This window comes from Plectropomus leopardus, chromosome 17, assembly GCF_008729295.1.
Source record: "Plectropomus leopardus isolate mb chromosome 17, YSFRI_Pleo_2.0, whole genome shotgun sequence".
Classification (NCBI taxonomy): domain Eukaryota; kingdom Metazoa; phylum Chordata; class Actinopteri; order Perciformes; family Serranidae; genus Plectropomus; species Plectropomus leopardus.
In genome coordinates, this window is record NC_056479.1 from 24548889 (window position 1) to 24564391 (window position 15503).

Genomic DNA, 15503 nt, shown 5'->3' on the forward strand with positions numbered 1-15503 from the left:
TGCTTCACTCTGACAATTTTCCAGACAAGGCAGCGGAGAAATTACTGCACAGGACAGAAGAAGTGCAGAGAGCCTCAGTGCGGATCAGCAATTTAAGATAAGATAGGATAAGATGTACTCATCCTGCACCTCTGTGTCTGGGTGTGCAGGAATTTTATTAATGTGTTAAGACTGTTTTTAAATTGAAGCATGGCTTAACAAAATGGAGATTATAATTAGATTAGATTCTAAGATTATAATAGTTTCTAACGACAGAGACAGGACAAGGGAGCGTGACAAGGTCGAGGCAGAGACAAATGAACTGAGAGTGAATGGAGGAGAGAGACGGGGAAGTGGTAACAGACATGAATAAATGGAGAGTCAGAGACACGGTACACATTTATAAAGATGAAGTAGAAATGAATTATAGAGAGAAAGAGAAATGGTACAGAAACTTTGAGAGTGAGTGGGAGTGAGTGGTTGAAGGACAGAAACAAGGCAAAGTGGTGACAGTCGTGATTGAATAGAGTGGCAGACTCACAGGGAAGCCATATTTGTTATGGAAAGCCTGAAGTGCCTGCATGGAATAAATGAAACAGAATGAACCAAAAGGGTAAAAACTTTACCCTTTTAACACATTTATCACTTCTACTCTAGTGTCTCCAACAAGGTGATATTAAAATGTCCCAAATTTTGAAAAAGCATTAACATTCAGGGGAAATTTGCAAGTTTTAAGGCCTTCGTGTATTTTTATTAGACCAGTAGTATGAAAAATAAATGTTATTGCTCCTATAATAAGTATCTATGTTTAACCCAGAGACTTATTTATTTTACAAACATATAAGATTTGTCTGACTGTGATTTTTCTTCTCTCTTCTCTCTTGTTTGTAACTTTGATGTGGCTAATTTGTGTTACTGGCTAAAATTTCACTATAAAATTAAGCTTCTCATATCATTATTTGTACGTTGTAGTGTTGGTATTGATCTTGGATGACCTTACTCTCATGCCAAAAAAAATCTCCTACAATCCAAAATGTAGCATTTTTAAAGGAATACTCTATCCCCCAAATTATTATTTGTTTTTCATTTACTCATCCCATTTTACATTGAATTTGCTTTAAGTGAATGTAGAATCCAAAAACAGAAATTTGGGGCCACATTTAATGTTGTTATCACTAACCTGTTGTCTTAAAAATGCACATTTCAAGGTTGTTATTTATGAATATATTGACATCAAACTACTTCTCATGTGTCAGTGACATCCTTTCACAACTTTCACAGCTGTATCGTTGTGGAACCAACCCCCTAGAAAATCCCTTTAACAGCAGAAAGTCTCATACAACTCTTACAGTATAATGCAAGTCTTATTTATCCAGTTGTATGCTCAATACTTCCAAAATAGACAGCTTTTTCTGATGGAGTGCTGAACTAAAAGTTAAACTTATCTATGCTTTCTTCAAAGCCATGCTCCACAGACAAAAACAGTGATTTTACCTCACTGAACATGGGAGCTGGTGGTCTATTGCTGCCTTGGTCTGTGTTATTTTGTGACTCAATGAATCTGAACTAACCCTTCAAAACAATAAAGTCACAAACTAACTGATCGAGGCAGCAGCAAACCAGTAGCTTCTGTGGTCATGTAGATAAAATCACTGTTTTTATCAATGACGTCTGACTTTGAAGAGATCATAGATAAGCTTCACTTTTAGTTCATTCCCACATGGAGATGACTGTCTGTTTTGGAAAGCATCCGACTGGATAAATGAGACTTGGATTATATTGCATGAGTTGTGTGAGAGTTTTTAAACTGATGTTGTGATATAGTTCTGCTGTTATTAGGCACAGACCCCTATGACTTCAATTCATTAAGAATTTTCTCTGCTTTTGGATTCTTTTTTCACCTGAGGCATGAAAGAAAAACAAAGTTTTCTTCACAAACATAACACAGGGTGGGTCATTGATACACAAATGATCATTTGGGGGATGAAGTATTCCTTTAAGCAACTGTCAAACATCTTTTGATATGAATGGCATATTTAGCAAATTTGCCATAAGCAATGAGACTTGGGTCCAGATAATTAGTAGCATTACTAATAGGAGTTTCTCAAATGATGACAACATTTCACATAAATGATTCACAAGAAGGATGTTATTCTTGGCCCCAAATTCTTGGCACGCAAGAGAAATGAATGTTTCACTGGTTTTTCCTTCAAGGCGTTTTTCTCACATCTGTCATTGTGCAAACCTCTGAAAGCTGTTTTAATACTGAAACAACAGCCACCATCCCCTTTTTTATGCCGAATCCAGTGTCACGTAAGGTAAAATGTAATCACAATGATACCTACAAATCTGTTGTTTATGGTACCATATGCATAGTACATAATTGATGTTGAAATGTTACAGATAGCTCCTTGTTGGTTCTAATCTCAGAACCAAAGGAACAAATGCAGTTGTGAAAAGTGAACAAGTAAAAAACTTATTTTCCTCAACAAATACCAGTAAAAGGCCCTATATCATCATGACTTTTTAAACAATATTTTTTGCTTATATATTCTTACATGCCGACTGAACCCTCTACTGGTCACAGCTTGTAGTCTCTTTGAATTTTGGTGGTTGTGTTTAACGTACGTTTCCCTTCTTTGCTCTTTGTTTAATCTAGAGAGCTAAAATTGGACCAGGCAAGAACACAGATGGCAAGTCAGCCAACGCTGCATCCCGGTTTGACTCCAATGGCAACCAAGATCGCATGAAGCTGGCTGACTTTAACTTCCTGATGGTGCTGGGCAAGGGAAGCTTCGGCAAGGTAAGGGCCATTTATATTTGCATCAGGTGTGTATCTGCATAGGGCACTGTGATGCGAGCAGCATTGTTCACATACCTGGAGCATCAAAATTTAACCACTCAGCAGCAGATGAATTGTTACTATACTCCATGACACCAGAACATTGAGGTATAGAGTGTTTTGCACAAACTAACATAAAATGAACACTTGAGGAGGTTCATATATTGTTTGTGCTAAAGCACACCCATGTTACATAAACTGAAGAACAGCCACTGTGGCCACAAGAGTGGAATTAAAGGAAAATAGTACTACTATGTATCGTTAGTAGCACAAGAGGGGAATAGTCTGAAAGTCACTCAGTTGACTCAGTAATGTGAGTTGAAGGGAAGAGTAACACCATGGAGGCCAAGCAAGAAATATATTATGACCACCTAAAAATATTGTAAGTGCACGCTGCATATAGATTATTTTTATCACCATACCTTGCCTCAGACAGCCCTTTCCAATGGGGAACTAAATCAAAAGTGCAACTTATCACTGCACTCTTGAGCTTGCAGAACACAGGAGCTGCTGCTCTACCACTGTTAGGTCAGGTCTACCGCAGTCACACATTAACACAAACAAACTACTGATCAAGGCAGTGGTAGACCAGCAGCTCCTGTGTTCTGTGAGGTAAAATTACTGTTTTTGTCAGTTGAGTCTGGCTTTGAAGAGGGCAATATAATGGCTTCAGTTCCCCGTTTGATAGGGCTGTTATGGCAAGGTAATGAAGTGAAAATATTGCAAAGTGTATAAAAGTGTAAACTTTGATACTGATGTTTTTAAGTGACTAAGATATGCTTTTGCTGCTACCTGCGTCCACAGCAGTATACTGCTTAGCTTCTGTGGTGGTGCTCCTTCCTGCTTCTCTAAACCAGGAGGTGTGTACAGAGTTTGCCAGCATTGTTGTCGTCATTTTTAAGAGTCTGCTGTAGACCATACTTCACATCCCGATATACCGCCCCCACTGTTTATGGGCTTAATTTTAGACATGTAGCTTTCATTTTTATAGGTGCACTCGTGTCATGCTCTCAGGAAACCTATTACAGGCATAGTAGACATCAAGCAGGGCCGCAGATAAAACAAGCTCTAATTGTGTGATGTGATGAATAACTCTGTGAGCATTGTGAGCATCAGCACTCTCCATCCATACACACAGAGTTAAGCAGAAAGAAAAGATGGCCAGAGAGAGAAGACTGAGATAGAAGAAATTAAAGAAAATGGAGCACAGGTAGACAAAGATGGATGAAGGGAAAGAGACGAAATGGGTGACATGACAACTGGAGAGAGTGATGAAAGGAGAGAGAGACAGAGATGTGAGAGCATGGCGGCGAGGTTGACATGAATGAATTGAGAGAGGTAAGAAACGTCAGACTGAATGAAAAGAAGGAGAGCGAGAAAGGAGGGAGGGAAGCCTTGGAGAGGGAAGACTGACGTGAATGAATGAAAATTAAGGCAAGAAAAGGGAAGAATGGGGAGATGTGGCGAGAGAGAAAATTGGGTAAACGACGGGTGGAGCAGCAGGGGTGGAGAGAGAGAAAGTGACAGAAAGAGAACGACAGAGAGAGAGAGAGAGACACCATTGTCTGTGTACCAGACCTGTATGCCAGCTGCCTGTTTCCATGGTAACAGGCATTTAAAGCAACACTGATGCGTCAATGTGGAGAGAGTCGAGGGTCGATCATTACTGGAATACCCAACACACACATGCATGCACGCACATTCCTAAAACATGCACAGACACAGAGAAAATGTACACATATTCCTTATTATGGCCTTTTCTTTGTACACACATATTGGAGTATTTTGGTAATACAGGCCCAGAGTATTTGAAAAGAGGCACACACACTCCATTAGACAGAAATAGAAACACACACACATGCACAAACAGGCGTTCACGTGACGTGCGTGTCATTTTAATGGTTCCTGAGTTTGTGTGGGAGGCGGGTACCTTCAGAGCTGCTTTTTCTGCCTCAGTGTCTGAGGACATCTGCATCACAATGCTGCTGCTAACATTTCTCTGTGGACATGCTTACAGTGTGGTAATAACACACACACACACTCGGATCTCATGGAGTGTGCAAGTGCATGCCTCAAGCTGATCTGTAATGTCATGTCTCTATGTACACACACACCACAAGCATACAAGCAGAAACACACACGTATGAAACTGCATAATCCTGATATATTACAGGATATGAGCATTTTGGTCAGTTGTGTGTGAATTACAGTCGCATCTTAGCACCATTGACAGGGCTGCTCAGATTCTACGCTCTCCAAAGCTCTGACATTTTTATTGACTTTAAGTGGAAAGAAACTTTACAGTTCTAGCGTCTCCAAGTGGTACTTCTGCTGATGCACTGTCGCAAAATAGCAGGATCGCTTCCCCTTTTCCTCAGTTTAGCAACTACCCACAGACAAGTGATTGACACAGTGCAACATCATCAACACACACAAGATTGAAGAGAGAAAGAATAAACATGTTCACTGAAGAGGCAAAGTAATTTTATAATTACTTTAGATACTTTTTTATTTTTTAATGAAAGAAACCATTAGTTTCTGTAACCTAGTATTCTACCATTGTAAAGGACTCCATTTGTTGCAGATCATCTACATTCAGTTGCTTCAAGAAATAAATACCAAAATAAAGGTTTGAATTGCAGGATAGAGGTTTTACGCAAAATGCAAAATTTTAGTTATGTGGCCTTTTTGCGTTCTCCGTCAACAGGATTCTTTTTCTTTTGCTGTGCAGAATTTCTGCATTTACTTTAGTTGTTTTACACTCTGTCATTTCTACTACTACCGTAGCCAGTAATGACAACTGCAGAATTACACCTTTGCTGCGGATAGCTAGCACTGGACCTGGGCAAACAAACAGCACAGTTCTGATCCTGCTTTTGTTGCACAATGTTTGACACACTTCCTTTTGAGCCATAAATCGAAACAAAATAAAACTCTCCCAAACTGTCTGGGTAACTCTTGTTAGTAATCCAGCTAGTAAGTCCACTCTTTCAACAATCACCAGCTTCGATTTAGTCGAAATAAATCCTTAATTCACCAAATTAAATGTAAAAAAACATGCAGTTATTCCCTACAGTCTCTCTCTGCTGTTGCTGGCAGCTGGCTGTTTACAGTTTGCTAGCTTCTCCCTCCACCACTAGGTGTCATGGTGTCTTTTAGCTCAGCTGCATGTTCCACCAGTAGAGACAGGAGACTGAGCTATGGTGGTGCGTGCTGTGCACTACGTACAATGAATTTAATAGAAAGACGAGTGCTTATATTTGGGACGGTATTGAAAAACATACCTTGGGAATTTCTTGGGTACACTGTTATATCATGATAGTGCCCCAGTGTACCTTTAGCACACTCACATCCGCCCCTCTGAGTCCTACAGTGATCATCTGTGTGGGGCTAGACTGACTATATAGACTCTATGATATATGAGGGTTGAGAACAATACAACACAGCCCACTGTAATACAACACAGAGCAGTATCAGGCTGTGCAGTGGAGTGGGTTCATTTGTTTTCTCTGGGTAAACTCACTCCGCAAGGTCAACAGAGAAACACAGTGGCATCATTTACGACACATGACAGTTAATATCCCGAGGACTGCTTTTCTGTCAAATGACCCAGAACAACTTTCTTGGATAAAAGGGCGTTGCCAATCGTGACAAACGCCATGGTTCATAATAGAGCATCCAGATTATGAATGACACTGTGACCAAAATGCCCTTGAATAAGACACTGCCGTAGATGAGATCACAAAATGAAACTCTGAAGCTAAATGCATCAGGTGACTGCTTCATGTGACGTGTATTAAAGAGTGAACTTGCACAGTAATGATTCCACAAAGCCCCTGTAGTTGCTTTGTGTCCTGAGCATCTTTTGATTTTCGATGAAACCCTGTGGTTTCATGTCTTTGTGCTCTTGTGTTGGTCTCGTCCTTGTCCTTGTGGTTGCATAAAATGAGCTTTGGGCCAGATGGTGTCCTTCCTCACTGTTTCAACTTTATAGAGTTGTATTACCATAGAGTCACACTGCCACCATATGGGACAAGACCACGCATTCACAACACACGCACACGCTTTCTCTCTACACATCTGCTGTTGTCAAAGGATACCACCAGCATAGATCACACTTCAACAGATATCTAAACTTTAATGCTAAAAATTGTCTTTATCTGTGGCTGCCCTCTATGCAAACACATTCACACCCTTACTCGAGGTGTTTAGCAGAAAATGCCTTCAGTATTGTCTTAAAATGCTGGATTGGGTATCAGCGAGTTCGCTATGGTACCGCGAAATTTACTAATAAACTTCAGAGGTTGCAGATGTTTTATACAATATCAAAGTGCTAAGCGTACTATTTTAAGAATATCCACAAAACACTGCAGTGACTAGAAACTTAAATTTCCTGCACTTCATCAGTGCGTAGCTTTTTGAACAAACGCTCCAGTGATGAGTTTTTGTTGTAGTTAGGTGTTAGTAGGGCTGGGTATGGTCTGGGTTTTTTTCGAAACCGGTGCAAAACAATACTTTTAAAACAGTAACAGTGCCTACAGTACAGTAACAACTGTAACTTAACCGATACTTTTTTTAGAAAAGCATAAAACAGTATTCATTTATATAAAAAGAACAGCTTTTTATCATTTATTTGAACTCGAAATTGAGCAAAATAGTAACTTTCAAACTACAAAAATTTACTCACCTAATAGAACAACCTAACTTAAATACAATAACTAAACACTAAATAATAGTTACATAATAGTAACATAGCTTAAAACAACAATTTCTTGTTGGAATATTAATAAATGAATAATCATCAATAATAATATCAATAACTCAAAGAGACTAAGCAGCCAGACATTTCTCCATTTTATGGTTAGCTGCAGCTTGTCACTACAATGAGAATAATGGATTCGATAGTTGCTGTTTCCATTTTTACACATTTTATTTGTCTTTGTGACACAGAATTGTGTTAGTAGTATCCAACAGTTCATTTTTTTCTGACGCACTTGCATTGGATTAGTACCTGGTATCAGCTGATACGCAAGTTCTGGTATTTGACTCGGTATTAGGAAGGAAAAAATTGTGTCAGAACACCTCTAACCCCTGCACACACACACACACACACACACACACACACACACATACACATACACACACATATACCTGTGTGTGTCTTTGCCCATCTGTGCTGCACTCCCTGTAGTATCCCAAACCCAGTAACCCCTCAACATTATCATACCTGAATATTCATACGGCATAAACAGCAAAGCGCCTAAGTTTCTAATCTCTCAGGGAAAAAGAAATTAGGAAGTGGATATAAGGTCACTCCTGTTGCTCTGTACTTGGAGATATTGGAAAGAATATTGAGTGTGATATGTTTCCCATTTACATCTTTAAGCTGACATACACAGACAGCAACTAATAACAAGTGAGAGGGAAGTAGTCCCCGGCAGCACATGTTGCTGTTTGCAGACATAGAGCAGCTCATAGCGGTCTTTTCTTTACGCAGTGGACTTTCTAAGATTCAGTCTATCTTGCTTCCCCAGAGAAACTGTAAATTAAAACACATTAATAAATCAATCAAACTCCGCTTAACTTGAGTTTGCAGTTGCAAAATATTCAAGTCACTCGGTTCACCCTGTGTTTCATGCAAATTAACCAAAGAAAAAGTTTTTGAAAGGAAATACGATTGGATGAAAGATCTTTTGTTGAGGTCCCAAAACTCAATTAGCCCTGTGGGAACTACAAACACAGCATGCTAGCCATGTAATGTAAAGCTCAGCCGTTTCTCTCCCACGTTCTTCTCACTCGTTCTCTGCCTTGTTTTAAGATAAAAGTACTTTTATTAGTTTTAGAGTGATAGGAAGAGGAAGGCTGTGCAGTCAGTCGACTCGTTTCAGCAGAGCTGTCTCACATGTGGAAAAAAGATACTTTATCTGTGCTGATAATTTACATAAGTTACAAGTTTCCTGTTTCTTTCTGAAGCATAGAACCTTAGAGAAGTTTTTGCTATCAGCTCACTGTCGTAGCAACAAAAAATAGTCAGGAAACATGATGAGCTTGAAATTGTGAGCTTTGATATGAATTTTTAAGATCTAAATTAGGTTACCTAAACATTTTCACGCTTCACTGTTACTTTCTCACATGGTCTTATGTGTCTGACTTTACTATCTTTATTCTTTGCACCTAGCAGGGGCTGTACCGAATATCATGTACTTTACATTCAAAGCTTTTGTTGCGTTTTTTACGAATTGAGATTCAAATGTCTGGTGTCATATTTTATAAAATCATCATGATAAAAACATTCAGTACAGTCCTAGCACTTTGCAGCTAGTAATACCTATATTTATTATATTTGTGTGCTGTCTTTCCTTCAATATACATGCCATTTCTTGAAATAAACTTTAGAGAAATAGTTCAACATCTGGGGAACTTTGCATTTTCACTTTATTGTTGGGAGTTAGACAAGAAGATTTATATGTCTCTCATATATCTGTCCGTTAATTATAAGGTTACGGCATCTGTGGGTTAGCTTAGCTTAGCACAAAGACATCAAAGCCGGGAAAACAGCTGACCCGGCTCAGTCCAAAGGTAATAAAATCCACCAACAAGCACCTCTCAAGCCAAACACATTCTGGCTATAGCCTTATATTGAACAGACAGATAAAAAAATGATATCTTTTCTCTCATCTAACTCTCCACAAGAAAGCGAATAAATGTATTTCCCAAAATGTTGAACTCCTGCTTTAAAGCTCCACTTTCTCAAGCTGTTATGGTGTGCTCTGCACTCTGCACTCTGCACAGACACCTTCAGCAGCCACACTTTCTCATATAATTCCCCCATACAGATTTCAGTCCAGAGAGCTGAACTTTTATGACCTGGTCACAAGCCTGCTGCAACTTTTATGAGATGACCTGCGAGCTGAGACTTGACCTACATTTTGAACCGCTATTTGCAGCAGCTGCTGGGTTCTTCAGGAAAGAATATATGAGGGCAGGAGAGGACAAAGGAGGAGGAAAATGAGAAAGGGAGAAACTAGAGGGAAGTAATGGCAAAGAAAAAGGAGAGGAAAACAGGATACGGCAAATAAGAGAGCTGAGAGGGGAAGACGAGACAGAAACGTTTACTCTGTTTGAGAGACTGTTAGCAGCATGAGACTGACCTTGGCTGCAAGACATTTAAACTGCTAAGCACACACACACATGTACACACAAAAAAACGTACACACTCACACACAACAACACACAGGCATCACAGTCATTGCATTCTGGCATCTGTCTGTTCGACCTCCACGGGAATCAGCAGTCACAGATTATATATGAAACCGTGTGTGTGTGTGTGTGTGTGTGTGTGTGTGTGTGTGTGTGTGTGTGTGTCACAGGTGTAATTACAAGCAGATGTGCTCTCAGACTTCACAATTAAAACAAATAGGATTCTGCACTGCTTGACTGCTGCCAATCTCTTTCTCTGCCATTCCTCATGCCCTTCATTTCCTCCTTCAATCTTCACCCACATTTCTTTAATCCCACTCTCCTCACCCATCCACCTTCCTTTATCTCCATCCGCCCCCCGGCACTGTGTGCCCTAAAGAAAAAAAGACATGTGAAATAATCCCCTCTTTCTCCTCTCACAGTTTTTTTTAAAAAAACTTTTTCTCCTCCCTGAAGTCCGTGAAGGGCAAAGACAAGCTGAACAGTACAAAATCTTGCAGAAGCAGTCAAAAGTCTGATCAGTACAGCTAGCATTTTGTATCGACAAAGATTTTCCGCCGTGAACTGCACAGAGTACAGAGGCTGTGCCATTAATTAATCATTCTTCACGATCTAAGTGCCACACAGCTTGTTTCTGTCTTAACTTGGAAGAAAAGAGGAAGAGCACTGCTTCAACATGTGCAGAAATCCTATAGGATTACTTTACTTTAAATCTTATGGGAATACTTTAAAAGCAAAATGGCCACTTGTATATCAATGACTCATTTTGTGTTACCTTAAATTTTTGAAAAAAACTTTCTTTTGCTCGCATGCCCCCATAGTGAACGGAGAAGCCAAAAAAAGTTATTCTTGGGTCCAAATTTAAAAACAGCAAAACTTTATCAAAACATCAATTTATAAACTCACAAAACGCATGCAGAAAATTACTTTAAAACATCTGTAATTCTATTAAATGATTTAAAATACATAATTATGATAATAAGAAATATATTTTTTTATTTTTTTCTCAGCTTTTTTAAAATCTAAATCTACTAATTTCTTGCCAAGTTGATCATTGCCTTTTTTTCCCATGTTTGTTAAAATAAATCAAACCAATGTGCTCAGTCTTCAAAGGGGGAAACACTTGTTAAAGCGATCTGAATGCAGCACAGGAAAAGTGATGTTGATCCAGGTATCAAAAGGTGAAGAGAGCTCAGTATTCCTTTGCTGTTGAAGCGACTGAGGTTTTATTAGACCGATGTCGTACACAGCGACATGCGGTAACACTATTGAAGCCTTTTATCACCTCCGTTCCCTCCTTCCTTCATTTATTTCCCATTTCTCCTCAGGTGACATCTTGAAATATGGTGATTCAGTTTTCTCTCTCCTTCCCTCCTGTCCTTACTCTCTTTATTTCTGCTGTGACTCTCAAAACCAAAACATTCAGAGAAGCTTTAGTTTATCACTCCACTCTTTCCTCCCTGCCCTTTACAGTACCCCCTCTATCTCTACCCCATTCCTCCCTTCCTTCCTTGCCATCTTTCTCCCTCTTTCTATCTTGTCTTTCCTACACCCTTCTTTCTTCCAAGGTGATGTTACTATAAAGGCATGACAGCAGCTGAGTGCCATAAAGATTGTGAATATTGATGAATTCATTCTTCCTTGTATTTCCCCATCTACTCTCTCTGCCCTCTCCTCTCCCTCTCGTCTCTCTCTAGGTGATGCTGGCAGAGCGTAAAACGACAGAGGAGCTGTACGCCATAAAGATCCTGAAGAAGGACGTTGTGATCCAGGACGATGACGTGGAGTGCACCATGGTGGAGAAGAGAGTGTTAGCGTTGCCTGGAAAGCCTCCGTTCTTAACACAGCTGCACTCCACTTTCCAGAGCATGGTAGGTGACGGATATTCACCAAAGTTGTATGACATCGTATAAAATATTTTCATCTTAGCAGCCCCCTTTTTTATAATGCTGTCACTGCTTAATTGTCCTGACATCGCCTTTATTAAAGCAACTACAAGGAGCTTTAATTGTGTGTTGATATTTGCGGTCCTTGTGAACAAAAGCTGCATTGTTTCCATGGGCATCATCACATTGTGTTTTAAAGATTTTGATCTGGCTAACATTATGTCTAGGAAGCAAGTGAAATTAGGGCACAACCTATTTTGCAACTTTTTTTTTCAGATACAGCTGTTTGCAGTATCCAAACTGATGAGATAATGTTTTTGTGGCTATATAAAAGTAACAACTGTAATACTATGATGGTGAAACAAAGTGACTTCTGTTTTAGCCGCCAACACAAATTCATTTATTGCTTTAATGCAACATTTTGCAATGTTTCATAAATAATAGAAATGTTAGAAAGCAGTCTTAAAGGAAGACTACCCATTTTAGTTTTTTTTGTTACATTAGTTATATCCCTAAAATGTAATATCAGCAATGAAAAATCTAAAGAAAAAACTCCTTCTGCTACTGCCTAACATACTCACTGCAAAACTTTGCCCGAGAAGATTTAAGGCTCTTTTCCGTAATAGTTTTGCAATAGTTTGCTTATAAAGGTCAAAGATCCTGTTTCAAATTGAGACTGTTTCATAGCAAGTTAAATCCTCCTTATAGCTGCTTTAAAGCAATAGCTCAACATTTTGTTAAATACCCTTAATAACTTTCTTGCAAAGAATAGGTTACTGTCATTATTGGTGCATTAAATATACAGCCTGGTTAGTTTAGTAATTACAAGGCTGGAAAAGGTAAAAAAAACAGCTACCTGGCACAAACACAATGTGACAAAATTCACCTACTAGCATCTCTAATGCTTGCTGTTGACACATAATATCCTGTTTGTGTAATCCATACAAAAACAGAAGTGTAAAAACATGTGATTCTGTTTTCATTTGCTGCTGGTTCAGGCTCTATAGACTCTATGAACTTCTGTTTAATGGGACAATGTTTTGCTCTCACAAACACAGAAACCGAAACAGTTATTCATTTTAGATATTTTGCAAACTGAAGTGACGCCCTTTGTAGGCTCCTACACCTCCATATTATATTGGATCTGAAGGGAGCCACAGCGCGGTGCCCTGCTGAAGGGCACCGGCGCACTGCTGGTGAGCGCTGTGGTCTTAACAGCAGCCACCCTGCCTGCTGTCACCAGCTCACAGCTGGAATACACAGGCTGGATTCATATTTGATTCATGCTCATCTTCTGACGTATAATCCATATTACACTGAAGATGAGTCAACGGAGGAGTAAATATAGCTCTCATACTCAGCACCGAGTACAAGTCATATAAACACACCGGTTTGAATATGTTTCTATTGATCAATGAGCATTAAACATGGTGTGAATTCATTTTAGGTAAAGTGGACAAGAGTTGACCCGCCATACACACACACACACACACACACACACACACACACACACACACACACACAAAAAAAAAACAGAAGTGAGTGTGTTAATCCTCCTCAGCAGTAATTCTCTGACCAGAGGAGGGCTTTCGTACATATGGGACTTAGCAGGCAATTATAACACACATACACACGTAAAGGCAATTATAAAATGCATGCATGCACACATGCATACTGCATACTGTGTAATGCGCACACATAAAACATTTTAATCACACATACACTGTAGACACACACTTAAAGACTTATCAGGCACTGCAAACACACGCACATACACACGTTAAAGGAGCTGTGTGTAGGATTTAGTGGCCTCTAACAGTGATGACTGCAGATTTCAACCTGCTGAAACTTCTCCCTTGTGTCAAGCACAAACTCCCAGTTAGGGTTCCCTCAGTGTTCATTGTGAAAGAGGATTTTACCGGGAGCTGAATTATCCACAGAGGTCTCTTCATCTTTAAACCAGTAAAATGACGAAATAAAGCGTTTTGATGCGACAAATCAGTGTTTCTCTGACGCTGTTTGCTAGCCCAGCAGCTTCTAATGTGTGCTCATATTTTCTCGAATCCAGCTGGTCAGGAGGTTTTAACCAAGAGCAAAATTATTCGCAGAGGTCTCCTCCTCTACAAAACAAGCAGACCAGCTGATTAAAACTGGTAAAAACAAAATACTGAATAAAGCAGTTTCACATTAAAAATTCGTATTTTTCCAGTGCTGTTGGGCTCATCACAGAGGGGCTGCTAACTGCAGTGGCTAAAGTGAAAACGCAAATGTTCCTATCTCGAACCAGTGTTTGGTTTATGCAATCTGGGTGACTGTAAAAACGTGGTGGTGCAGCACGGTGATCTCTGCTGATGAGGACCCGCTCCTTATGTAGATATAAACGACTCATTCTGAGGAAACTGTGAAAACTCAACAGTGCTTATTTTCAGGTGTTTATACACTAAAGAAAACCAATATATTCCCTGAAATCCTACACACTGGTCCCTGAAAGGCTCCATATTTTCCAGCACACACATGGCCACACACCAAATCCCTCCACTCTGCCTCACCGACTGTACCTTATTGGCAATTTCTTTAGATAACAGAGGACAATAAGCTCTTAAATTGATGTTGCTGTGTTCCTTCAGTTGAAGACTGACTGGATGACAACCTGATCACCTCTTTCTCACTGTCTTCTTCCTCTTTGTCCATCTTTTGCCACTCCATTTTCACTGCCTGTGTAATTTTTTTTTCGCTATATCTCTCCCTTAATCTTCTCTCATCTGACCCATCTCTCTCTGAGCAACCCCTTTCTCTCTACAATATTGTACTTTTTTTCCTCACTGTCATCCCATTTCTCTGTGACCTCTCACCTGCTTTTGTGCACATACACTTTCTGACCTCTCTCTCCATCTGCCCCTCTATCTCTCCACAGGACCGTTTGTATTTTGTCATGGAGTACATAAACGGAGGAGATCTCATGTATCAGATTCAGCAGGTCGGCAAGTTCAAAGAGCCCCATGCTGTGTGAGTACACACACACACACCCTCACTCTCACGAGCAGCTTTTATAAAGGAGATACATTCTTATGTCATCATAACAGAAGGATCTTAATCCTGTGCTTATAGCTGTTTCACAGTATCGTAATGCTTTTTTTAAAAAAAAAAAAAAATCATGTTGAATAAGCCATCAGCAGTTTGACGGGCTCAGGTGATGGATGAGCAATTCGAGCAGAGCCTCAGGGTTAAATATGTTGTTCGCCCCGATGCACGTTGCTGCTCTGAAGAACTTCAAAGAAATGAAAGTAATCCAGGGGTTCCTACGAGTTTTCAATGTGTGGTAGAATACCTCCAAAACTGCAGAATATAATTAAGGTGGCTGGCGAGATCACTGGTGTCAAGTCAAACCAGCGGGCTGACATATTTGACAAGCGGGCTGTCGGAAAAGCGAGAACTGTGGAGGAGTTTGCCCTTCATCTGCTTTATAGGGAATTAGAGTTTCTTCCCTCTGGCAGAAGGTTTAGACTGCTGAAGGGCAAGTCGAACGGGGGTGAGGAACTCTTTTATCTGAGGCCATCGACTTGTTCTACTTTGTTTAATTTATTTATTAGACAATA

The 15503-nt window shown here is 39.7% G+C and overlaps 1 protein-coding gene across 2 annotated transcripts in view; it reads left to right on the top strand.

Annotated features, from left to right (window-relative positions):
• The window catches only part of prkcbb (protein kinase C, beta b), a 122480-nt gene that overhangs the window by 74872 nt on the left and 32105 nt on the right, over window positions 1–15503 (top strand). For both annotated transcript variants that reach the window (XM_042505737.1, XM_042505736.1), the window contains exons 9-11: window positions 2639–2782; window positions 11719–11892; window positions 14822–14913. In XM_042505737.1, the coding sequence (XP_042361671.1) occupies window positions 2639–2782; window positions 11719–11892; window positions 14822–14913 (410 nt within the window). The remainder of the gene's footprint in view (window positions 1–2638; window positions 2783–11718; window positions 11893–14821; window positions 14914–15503) is intronic.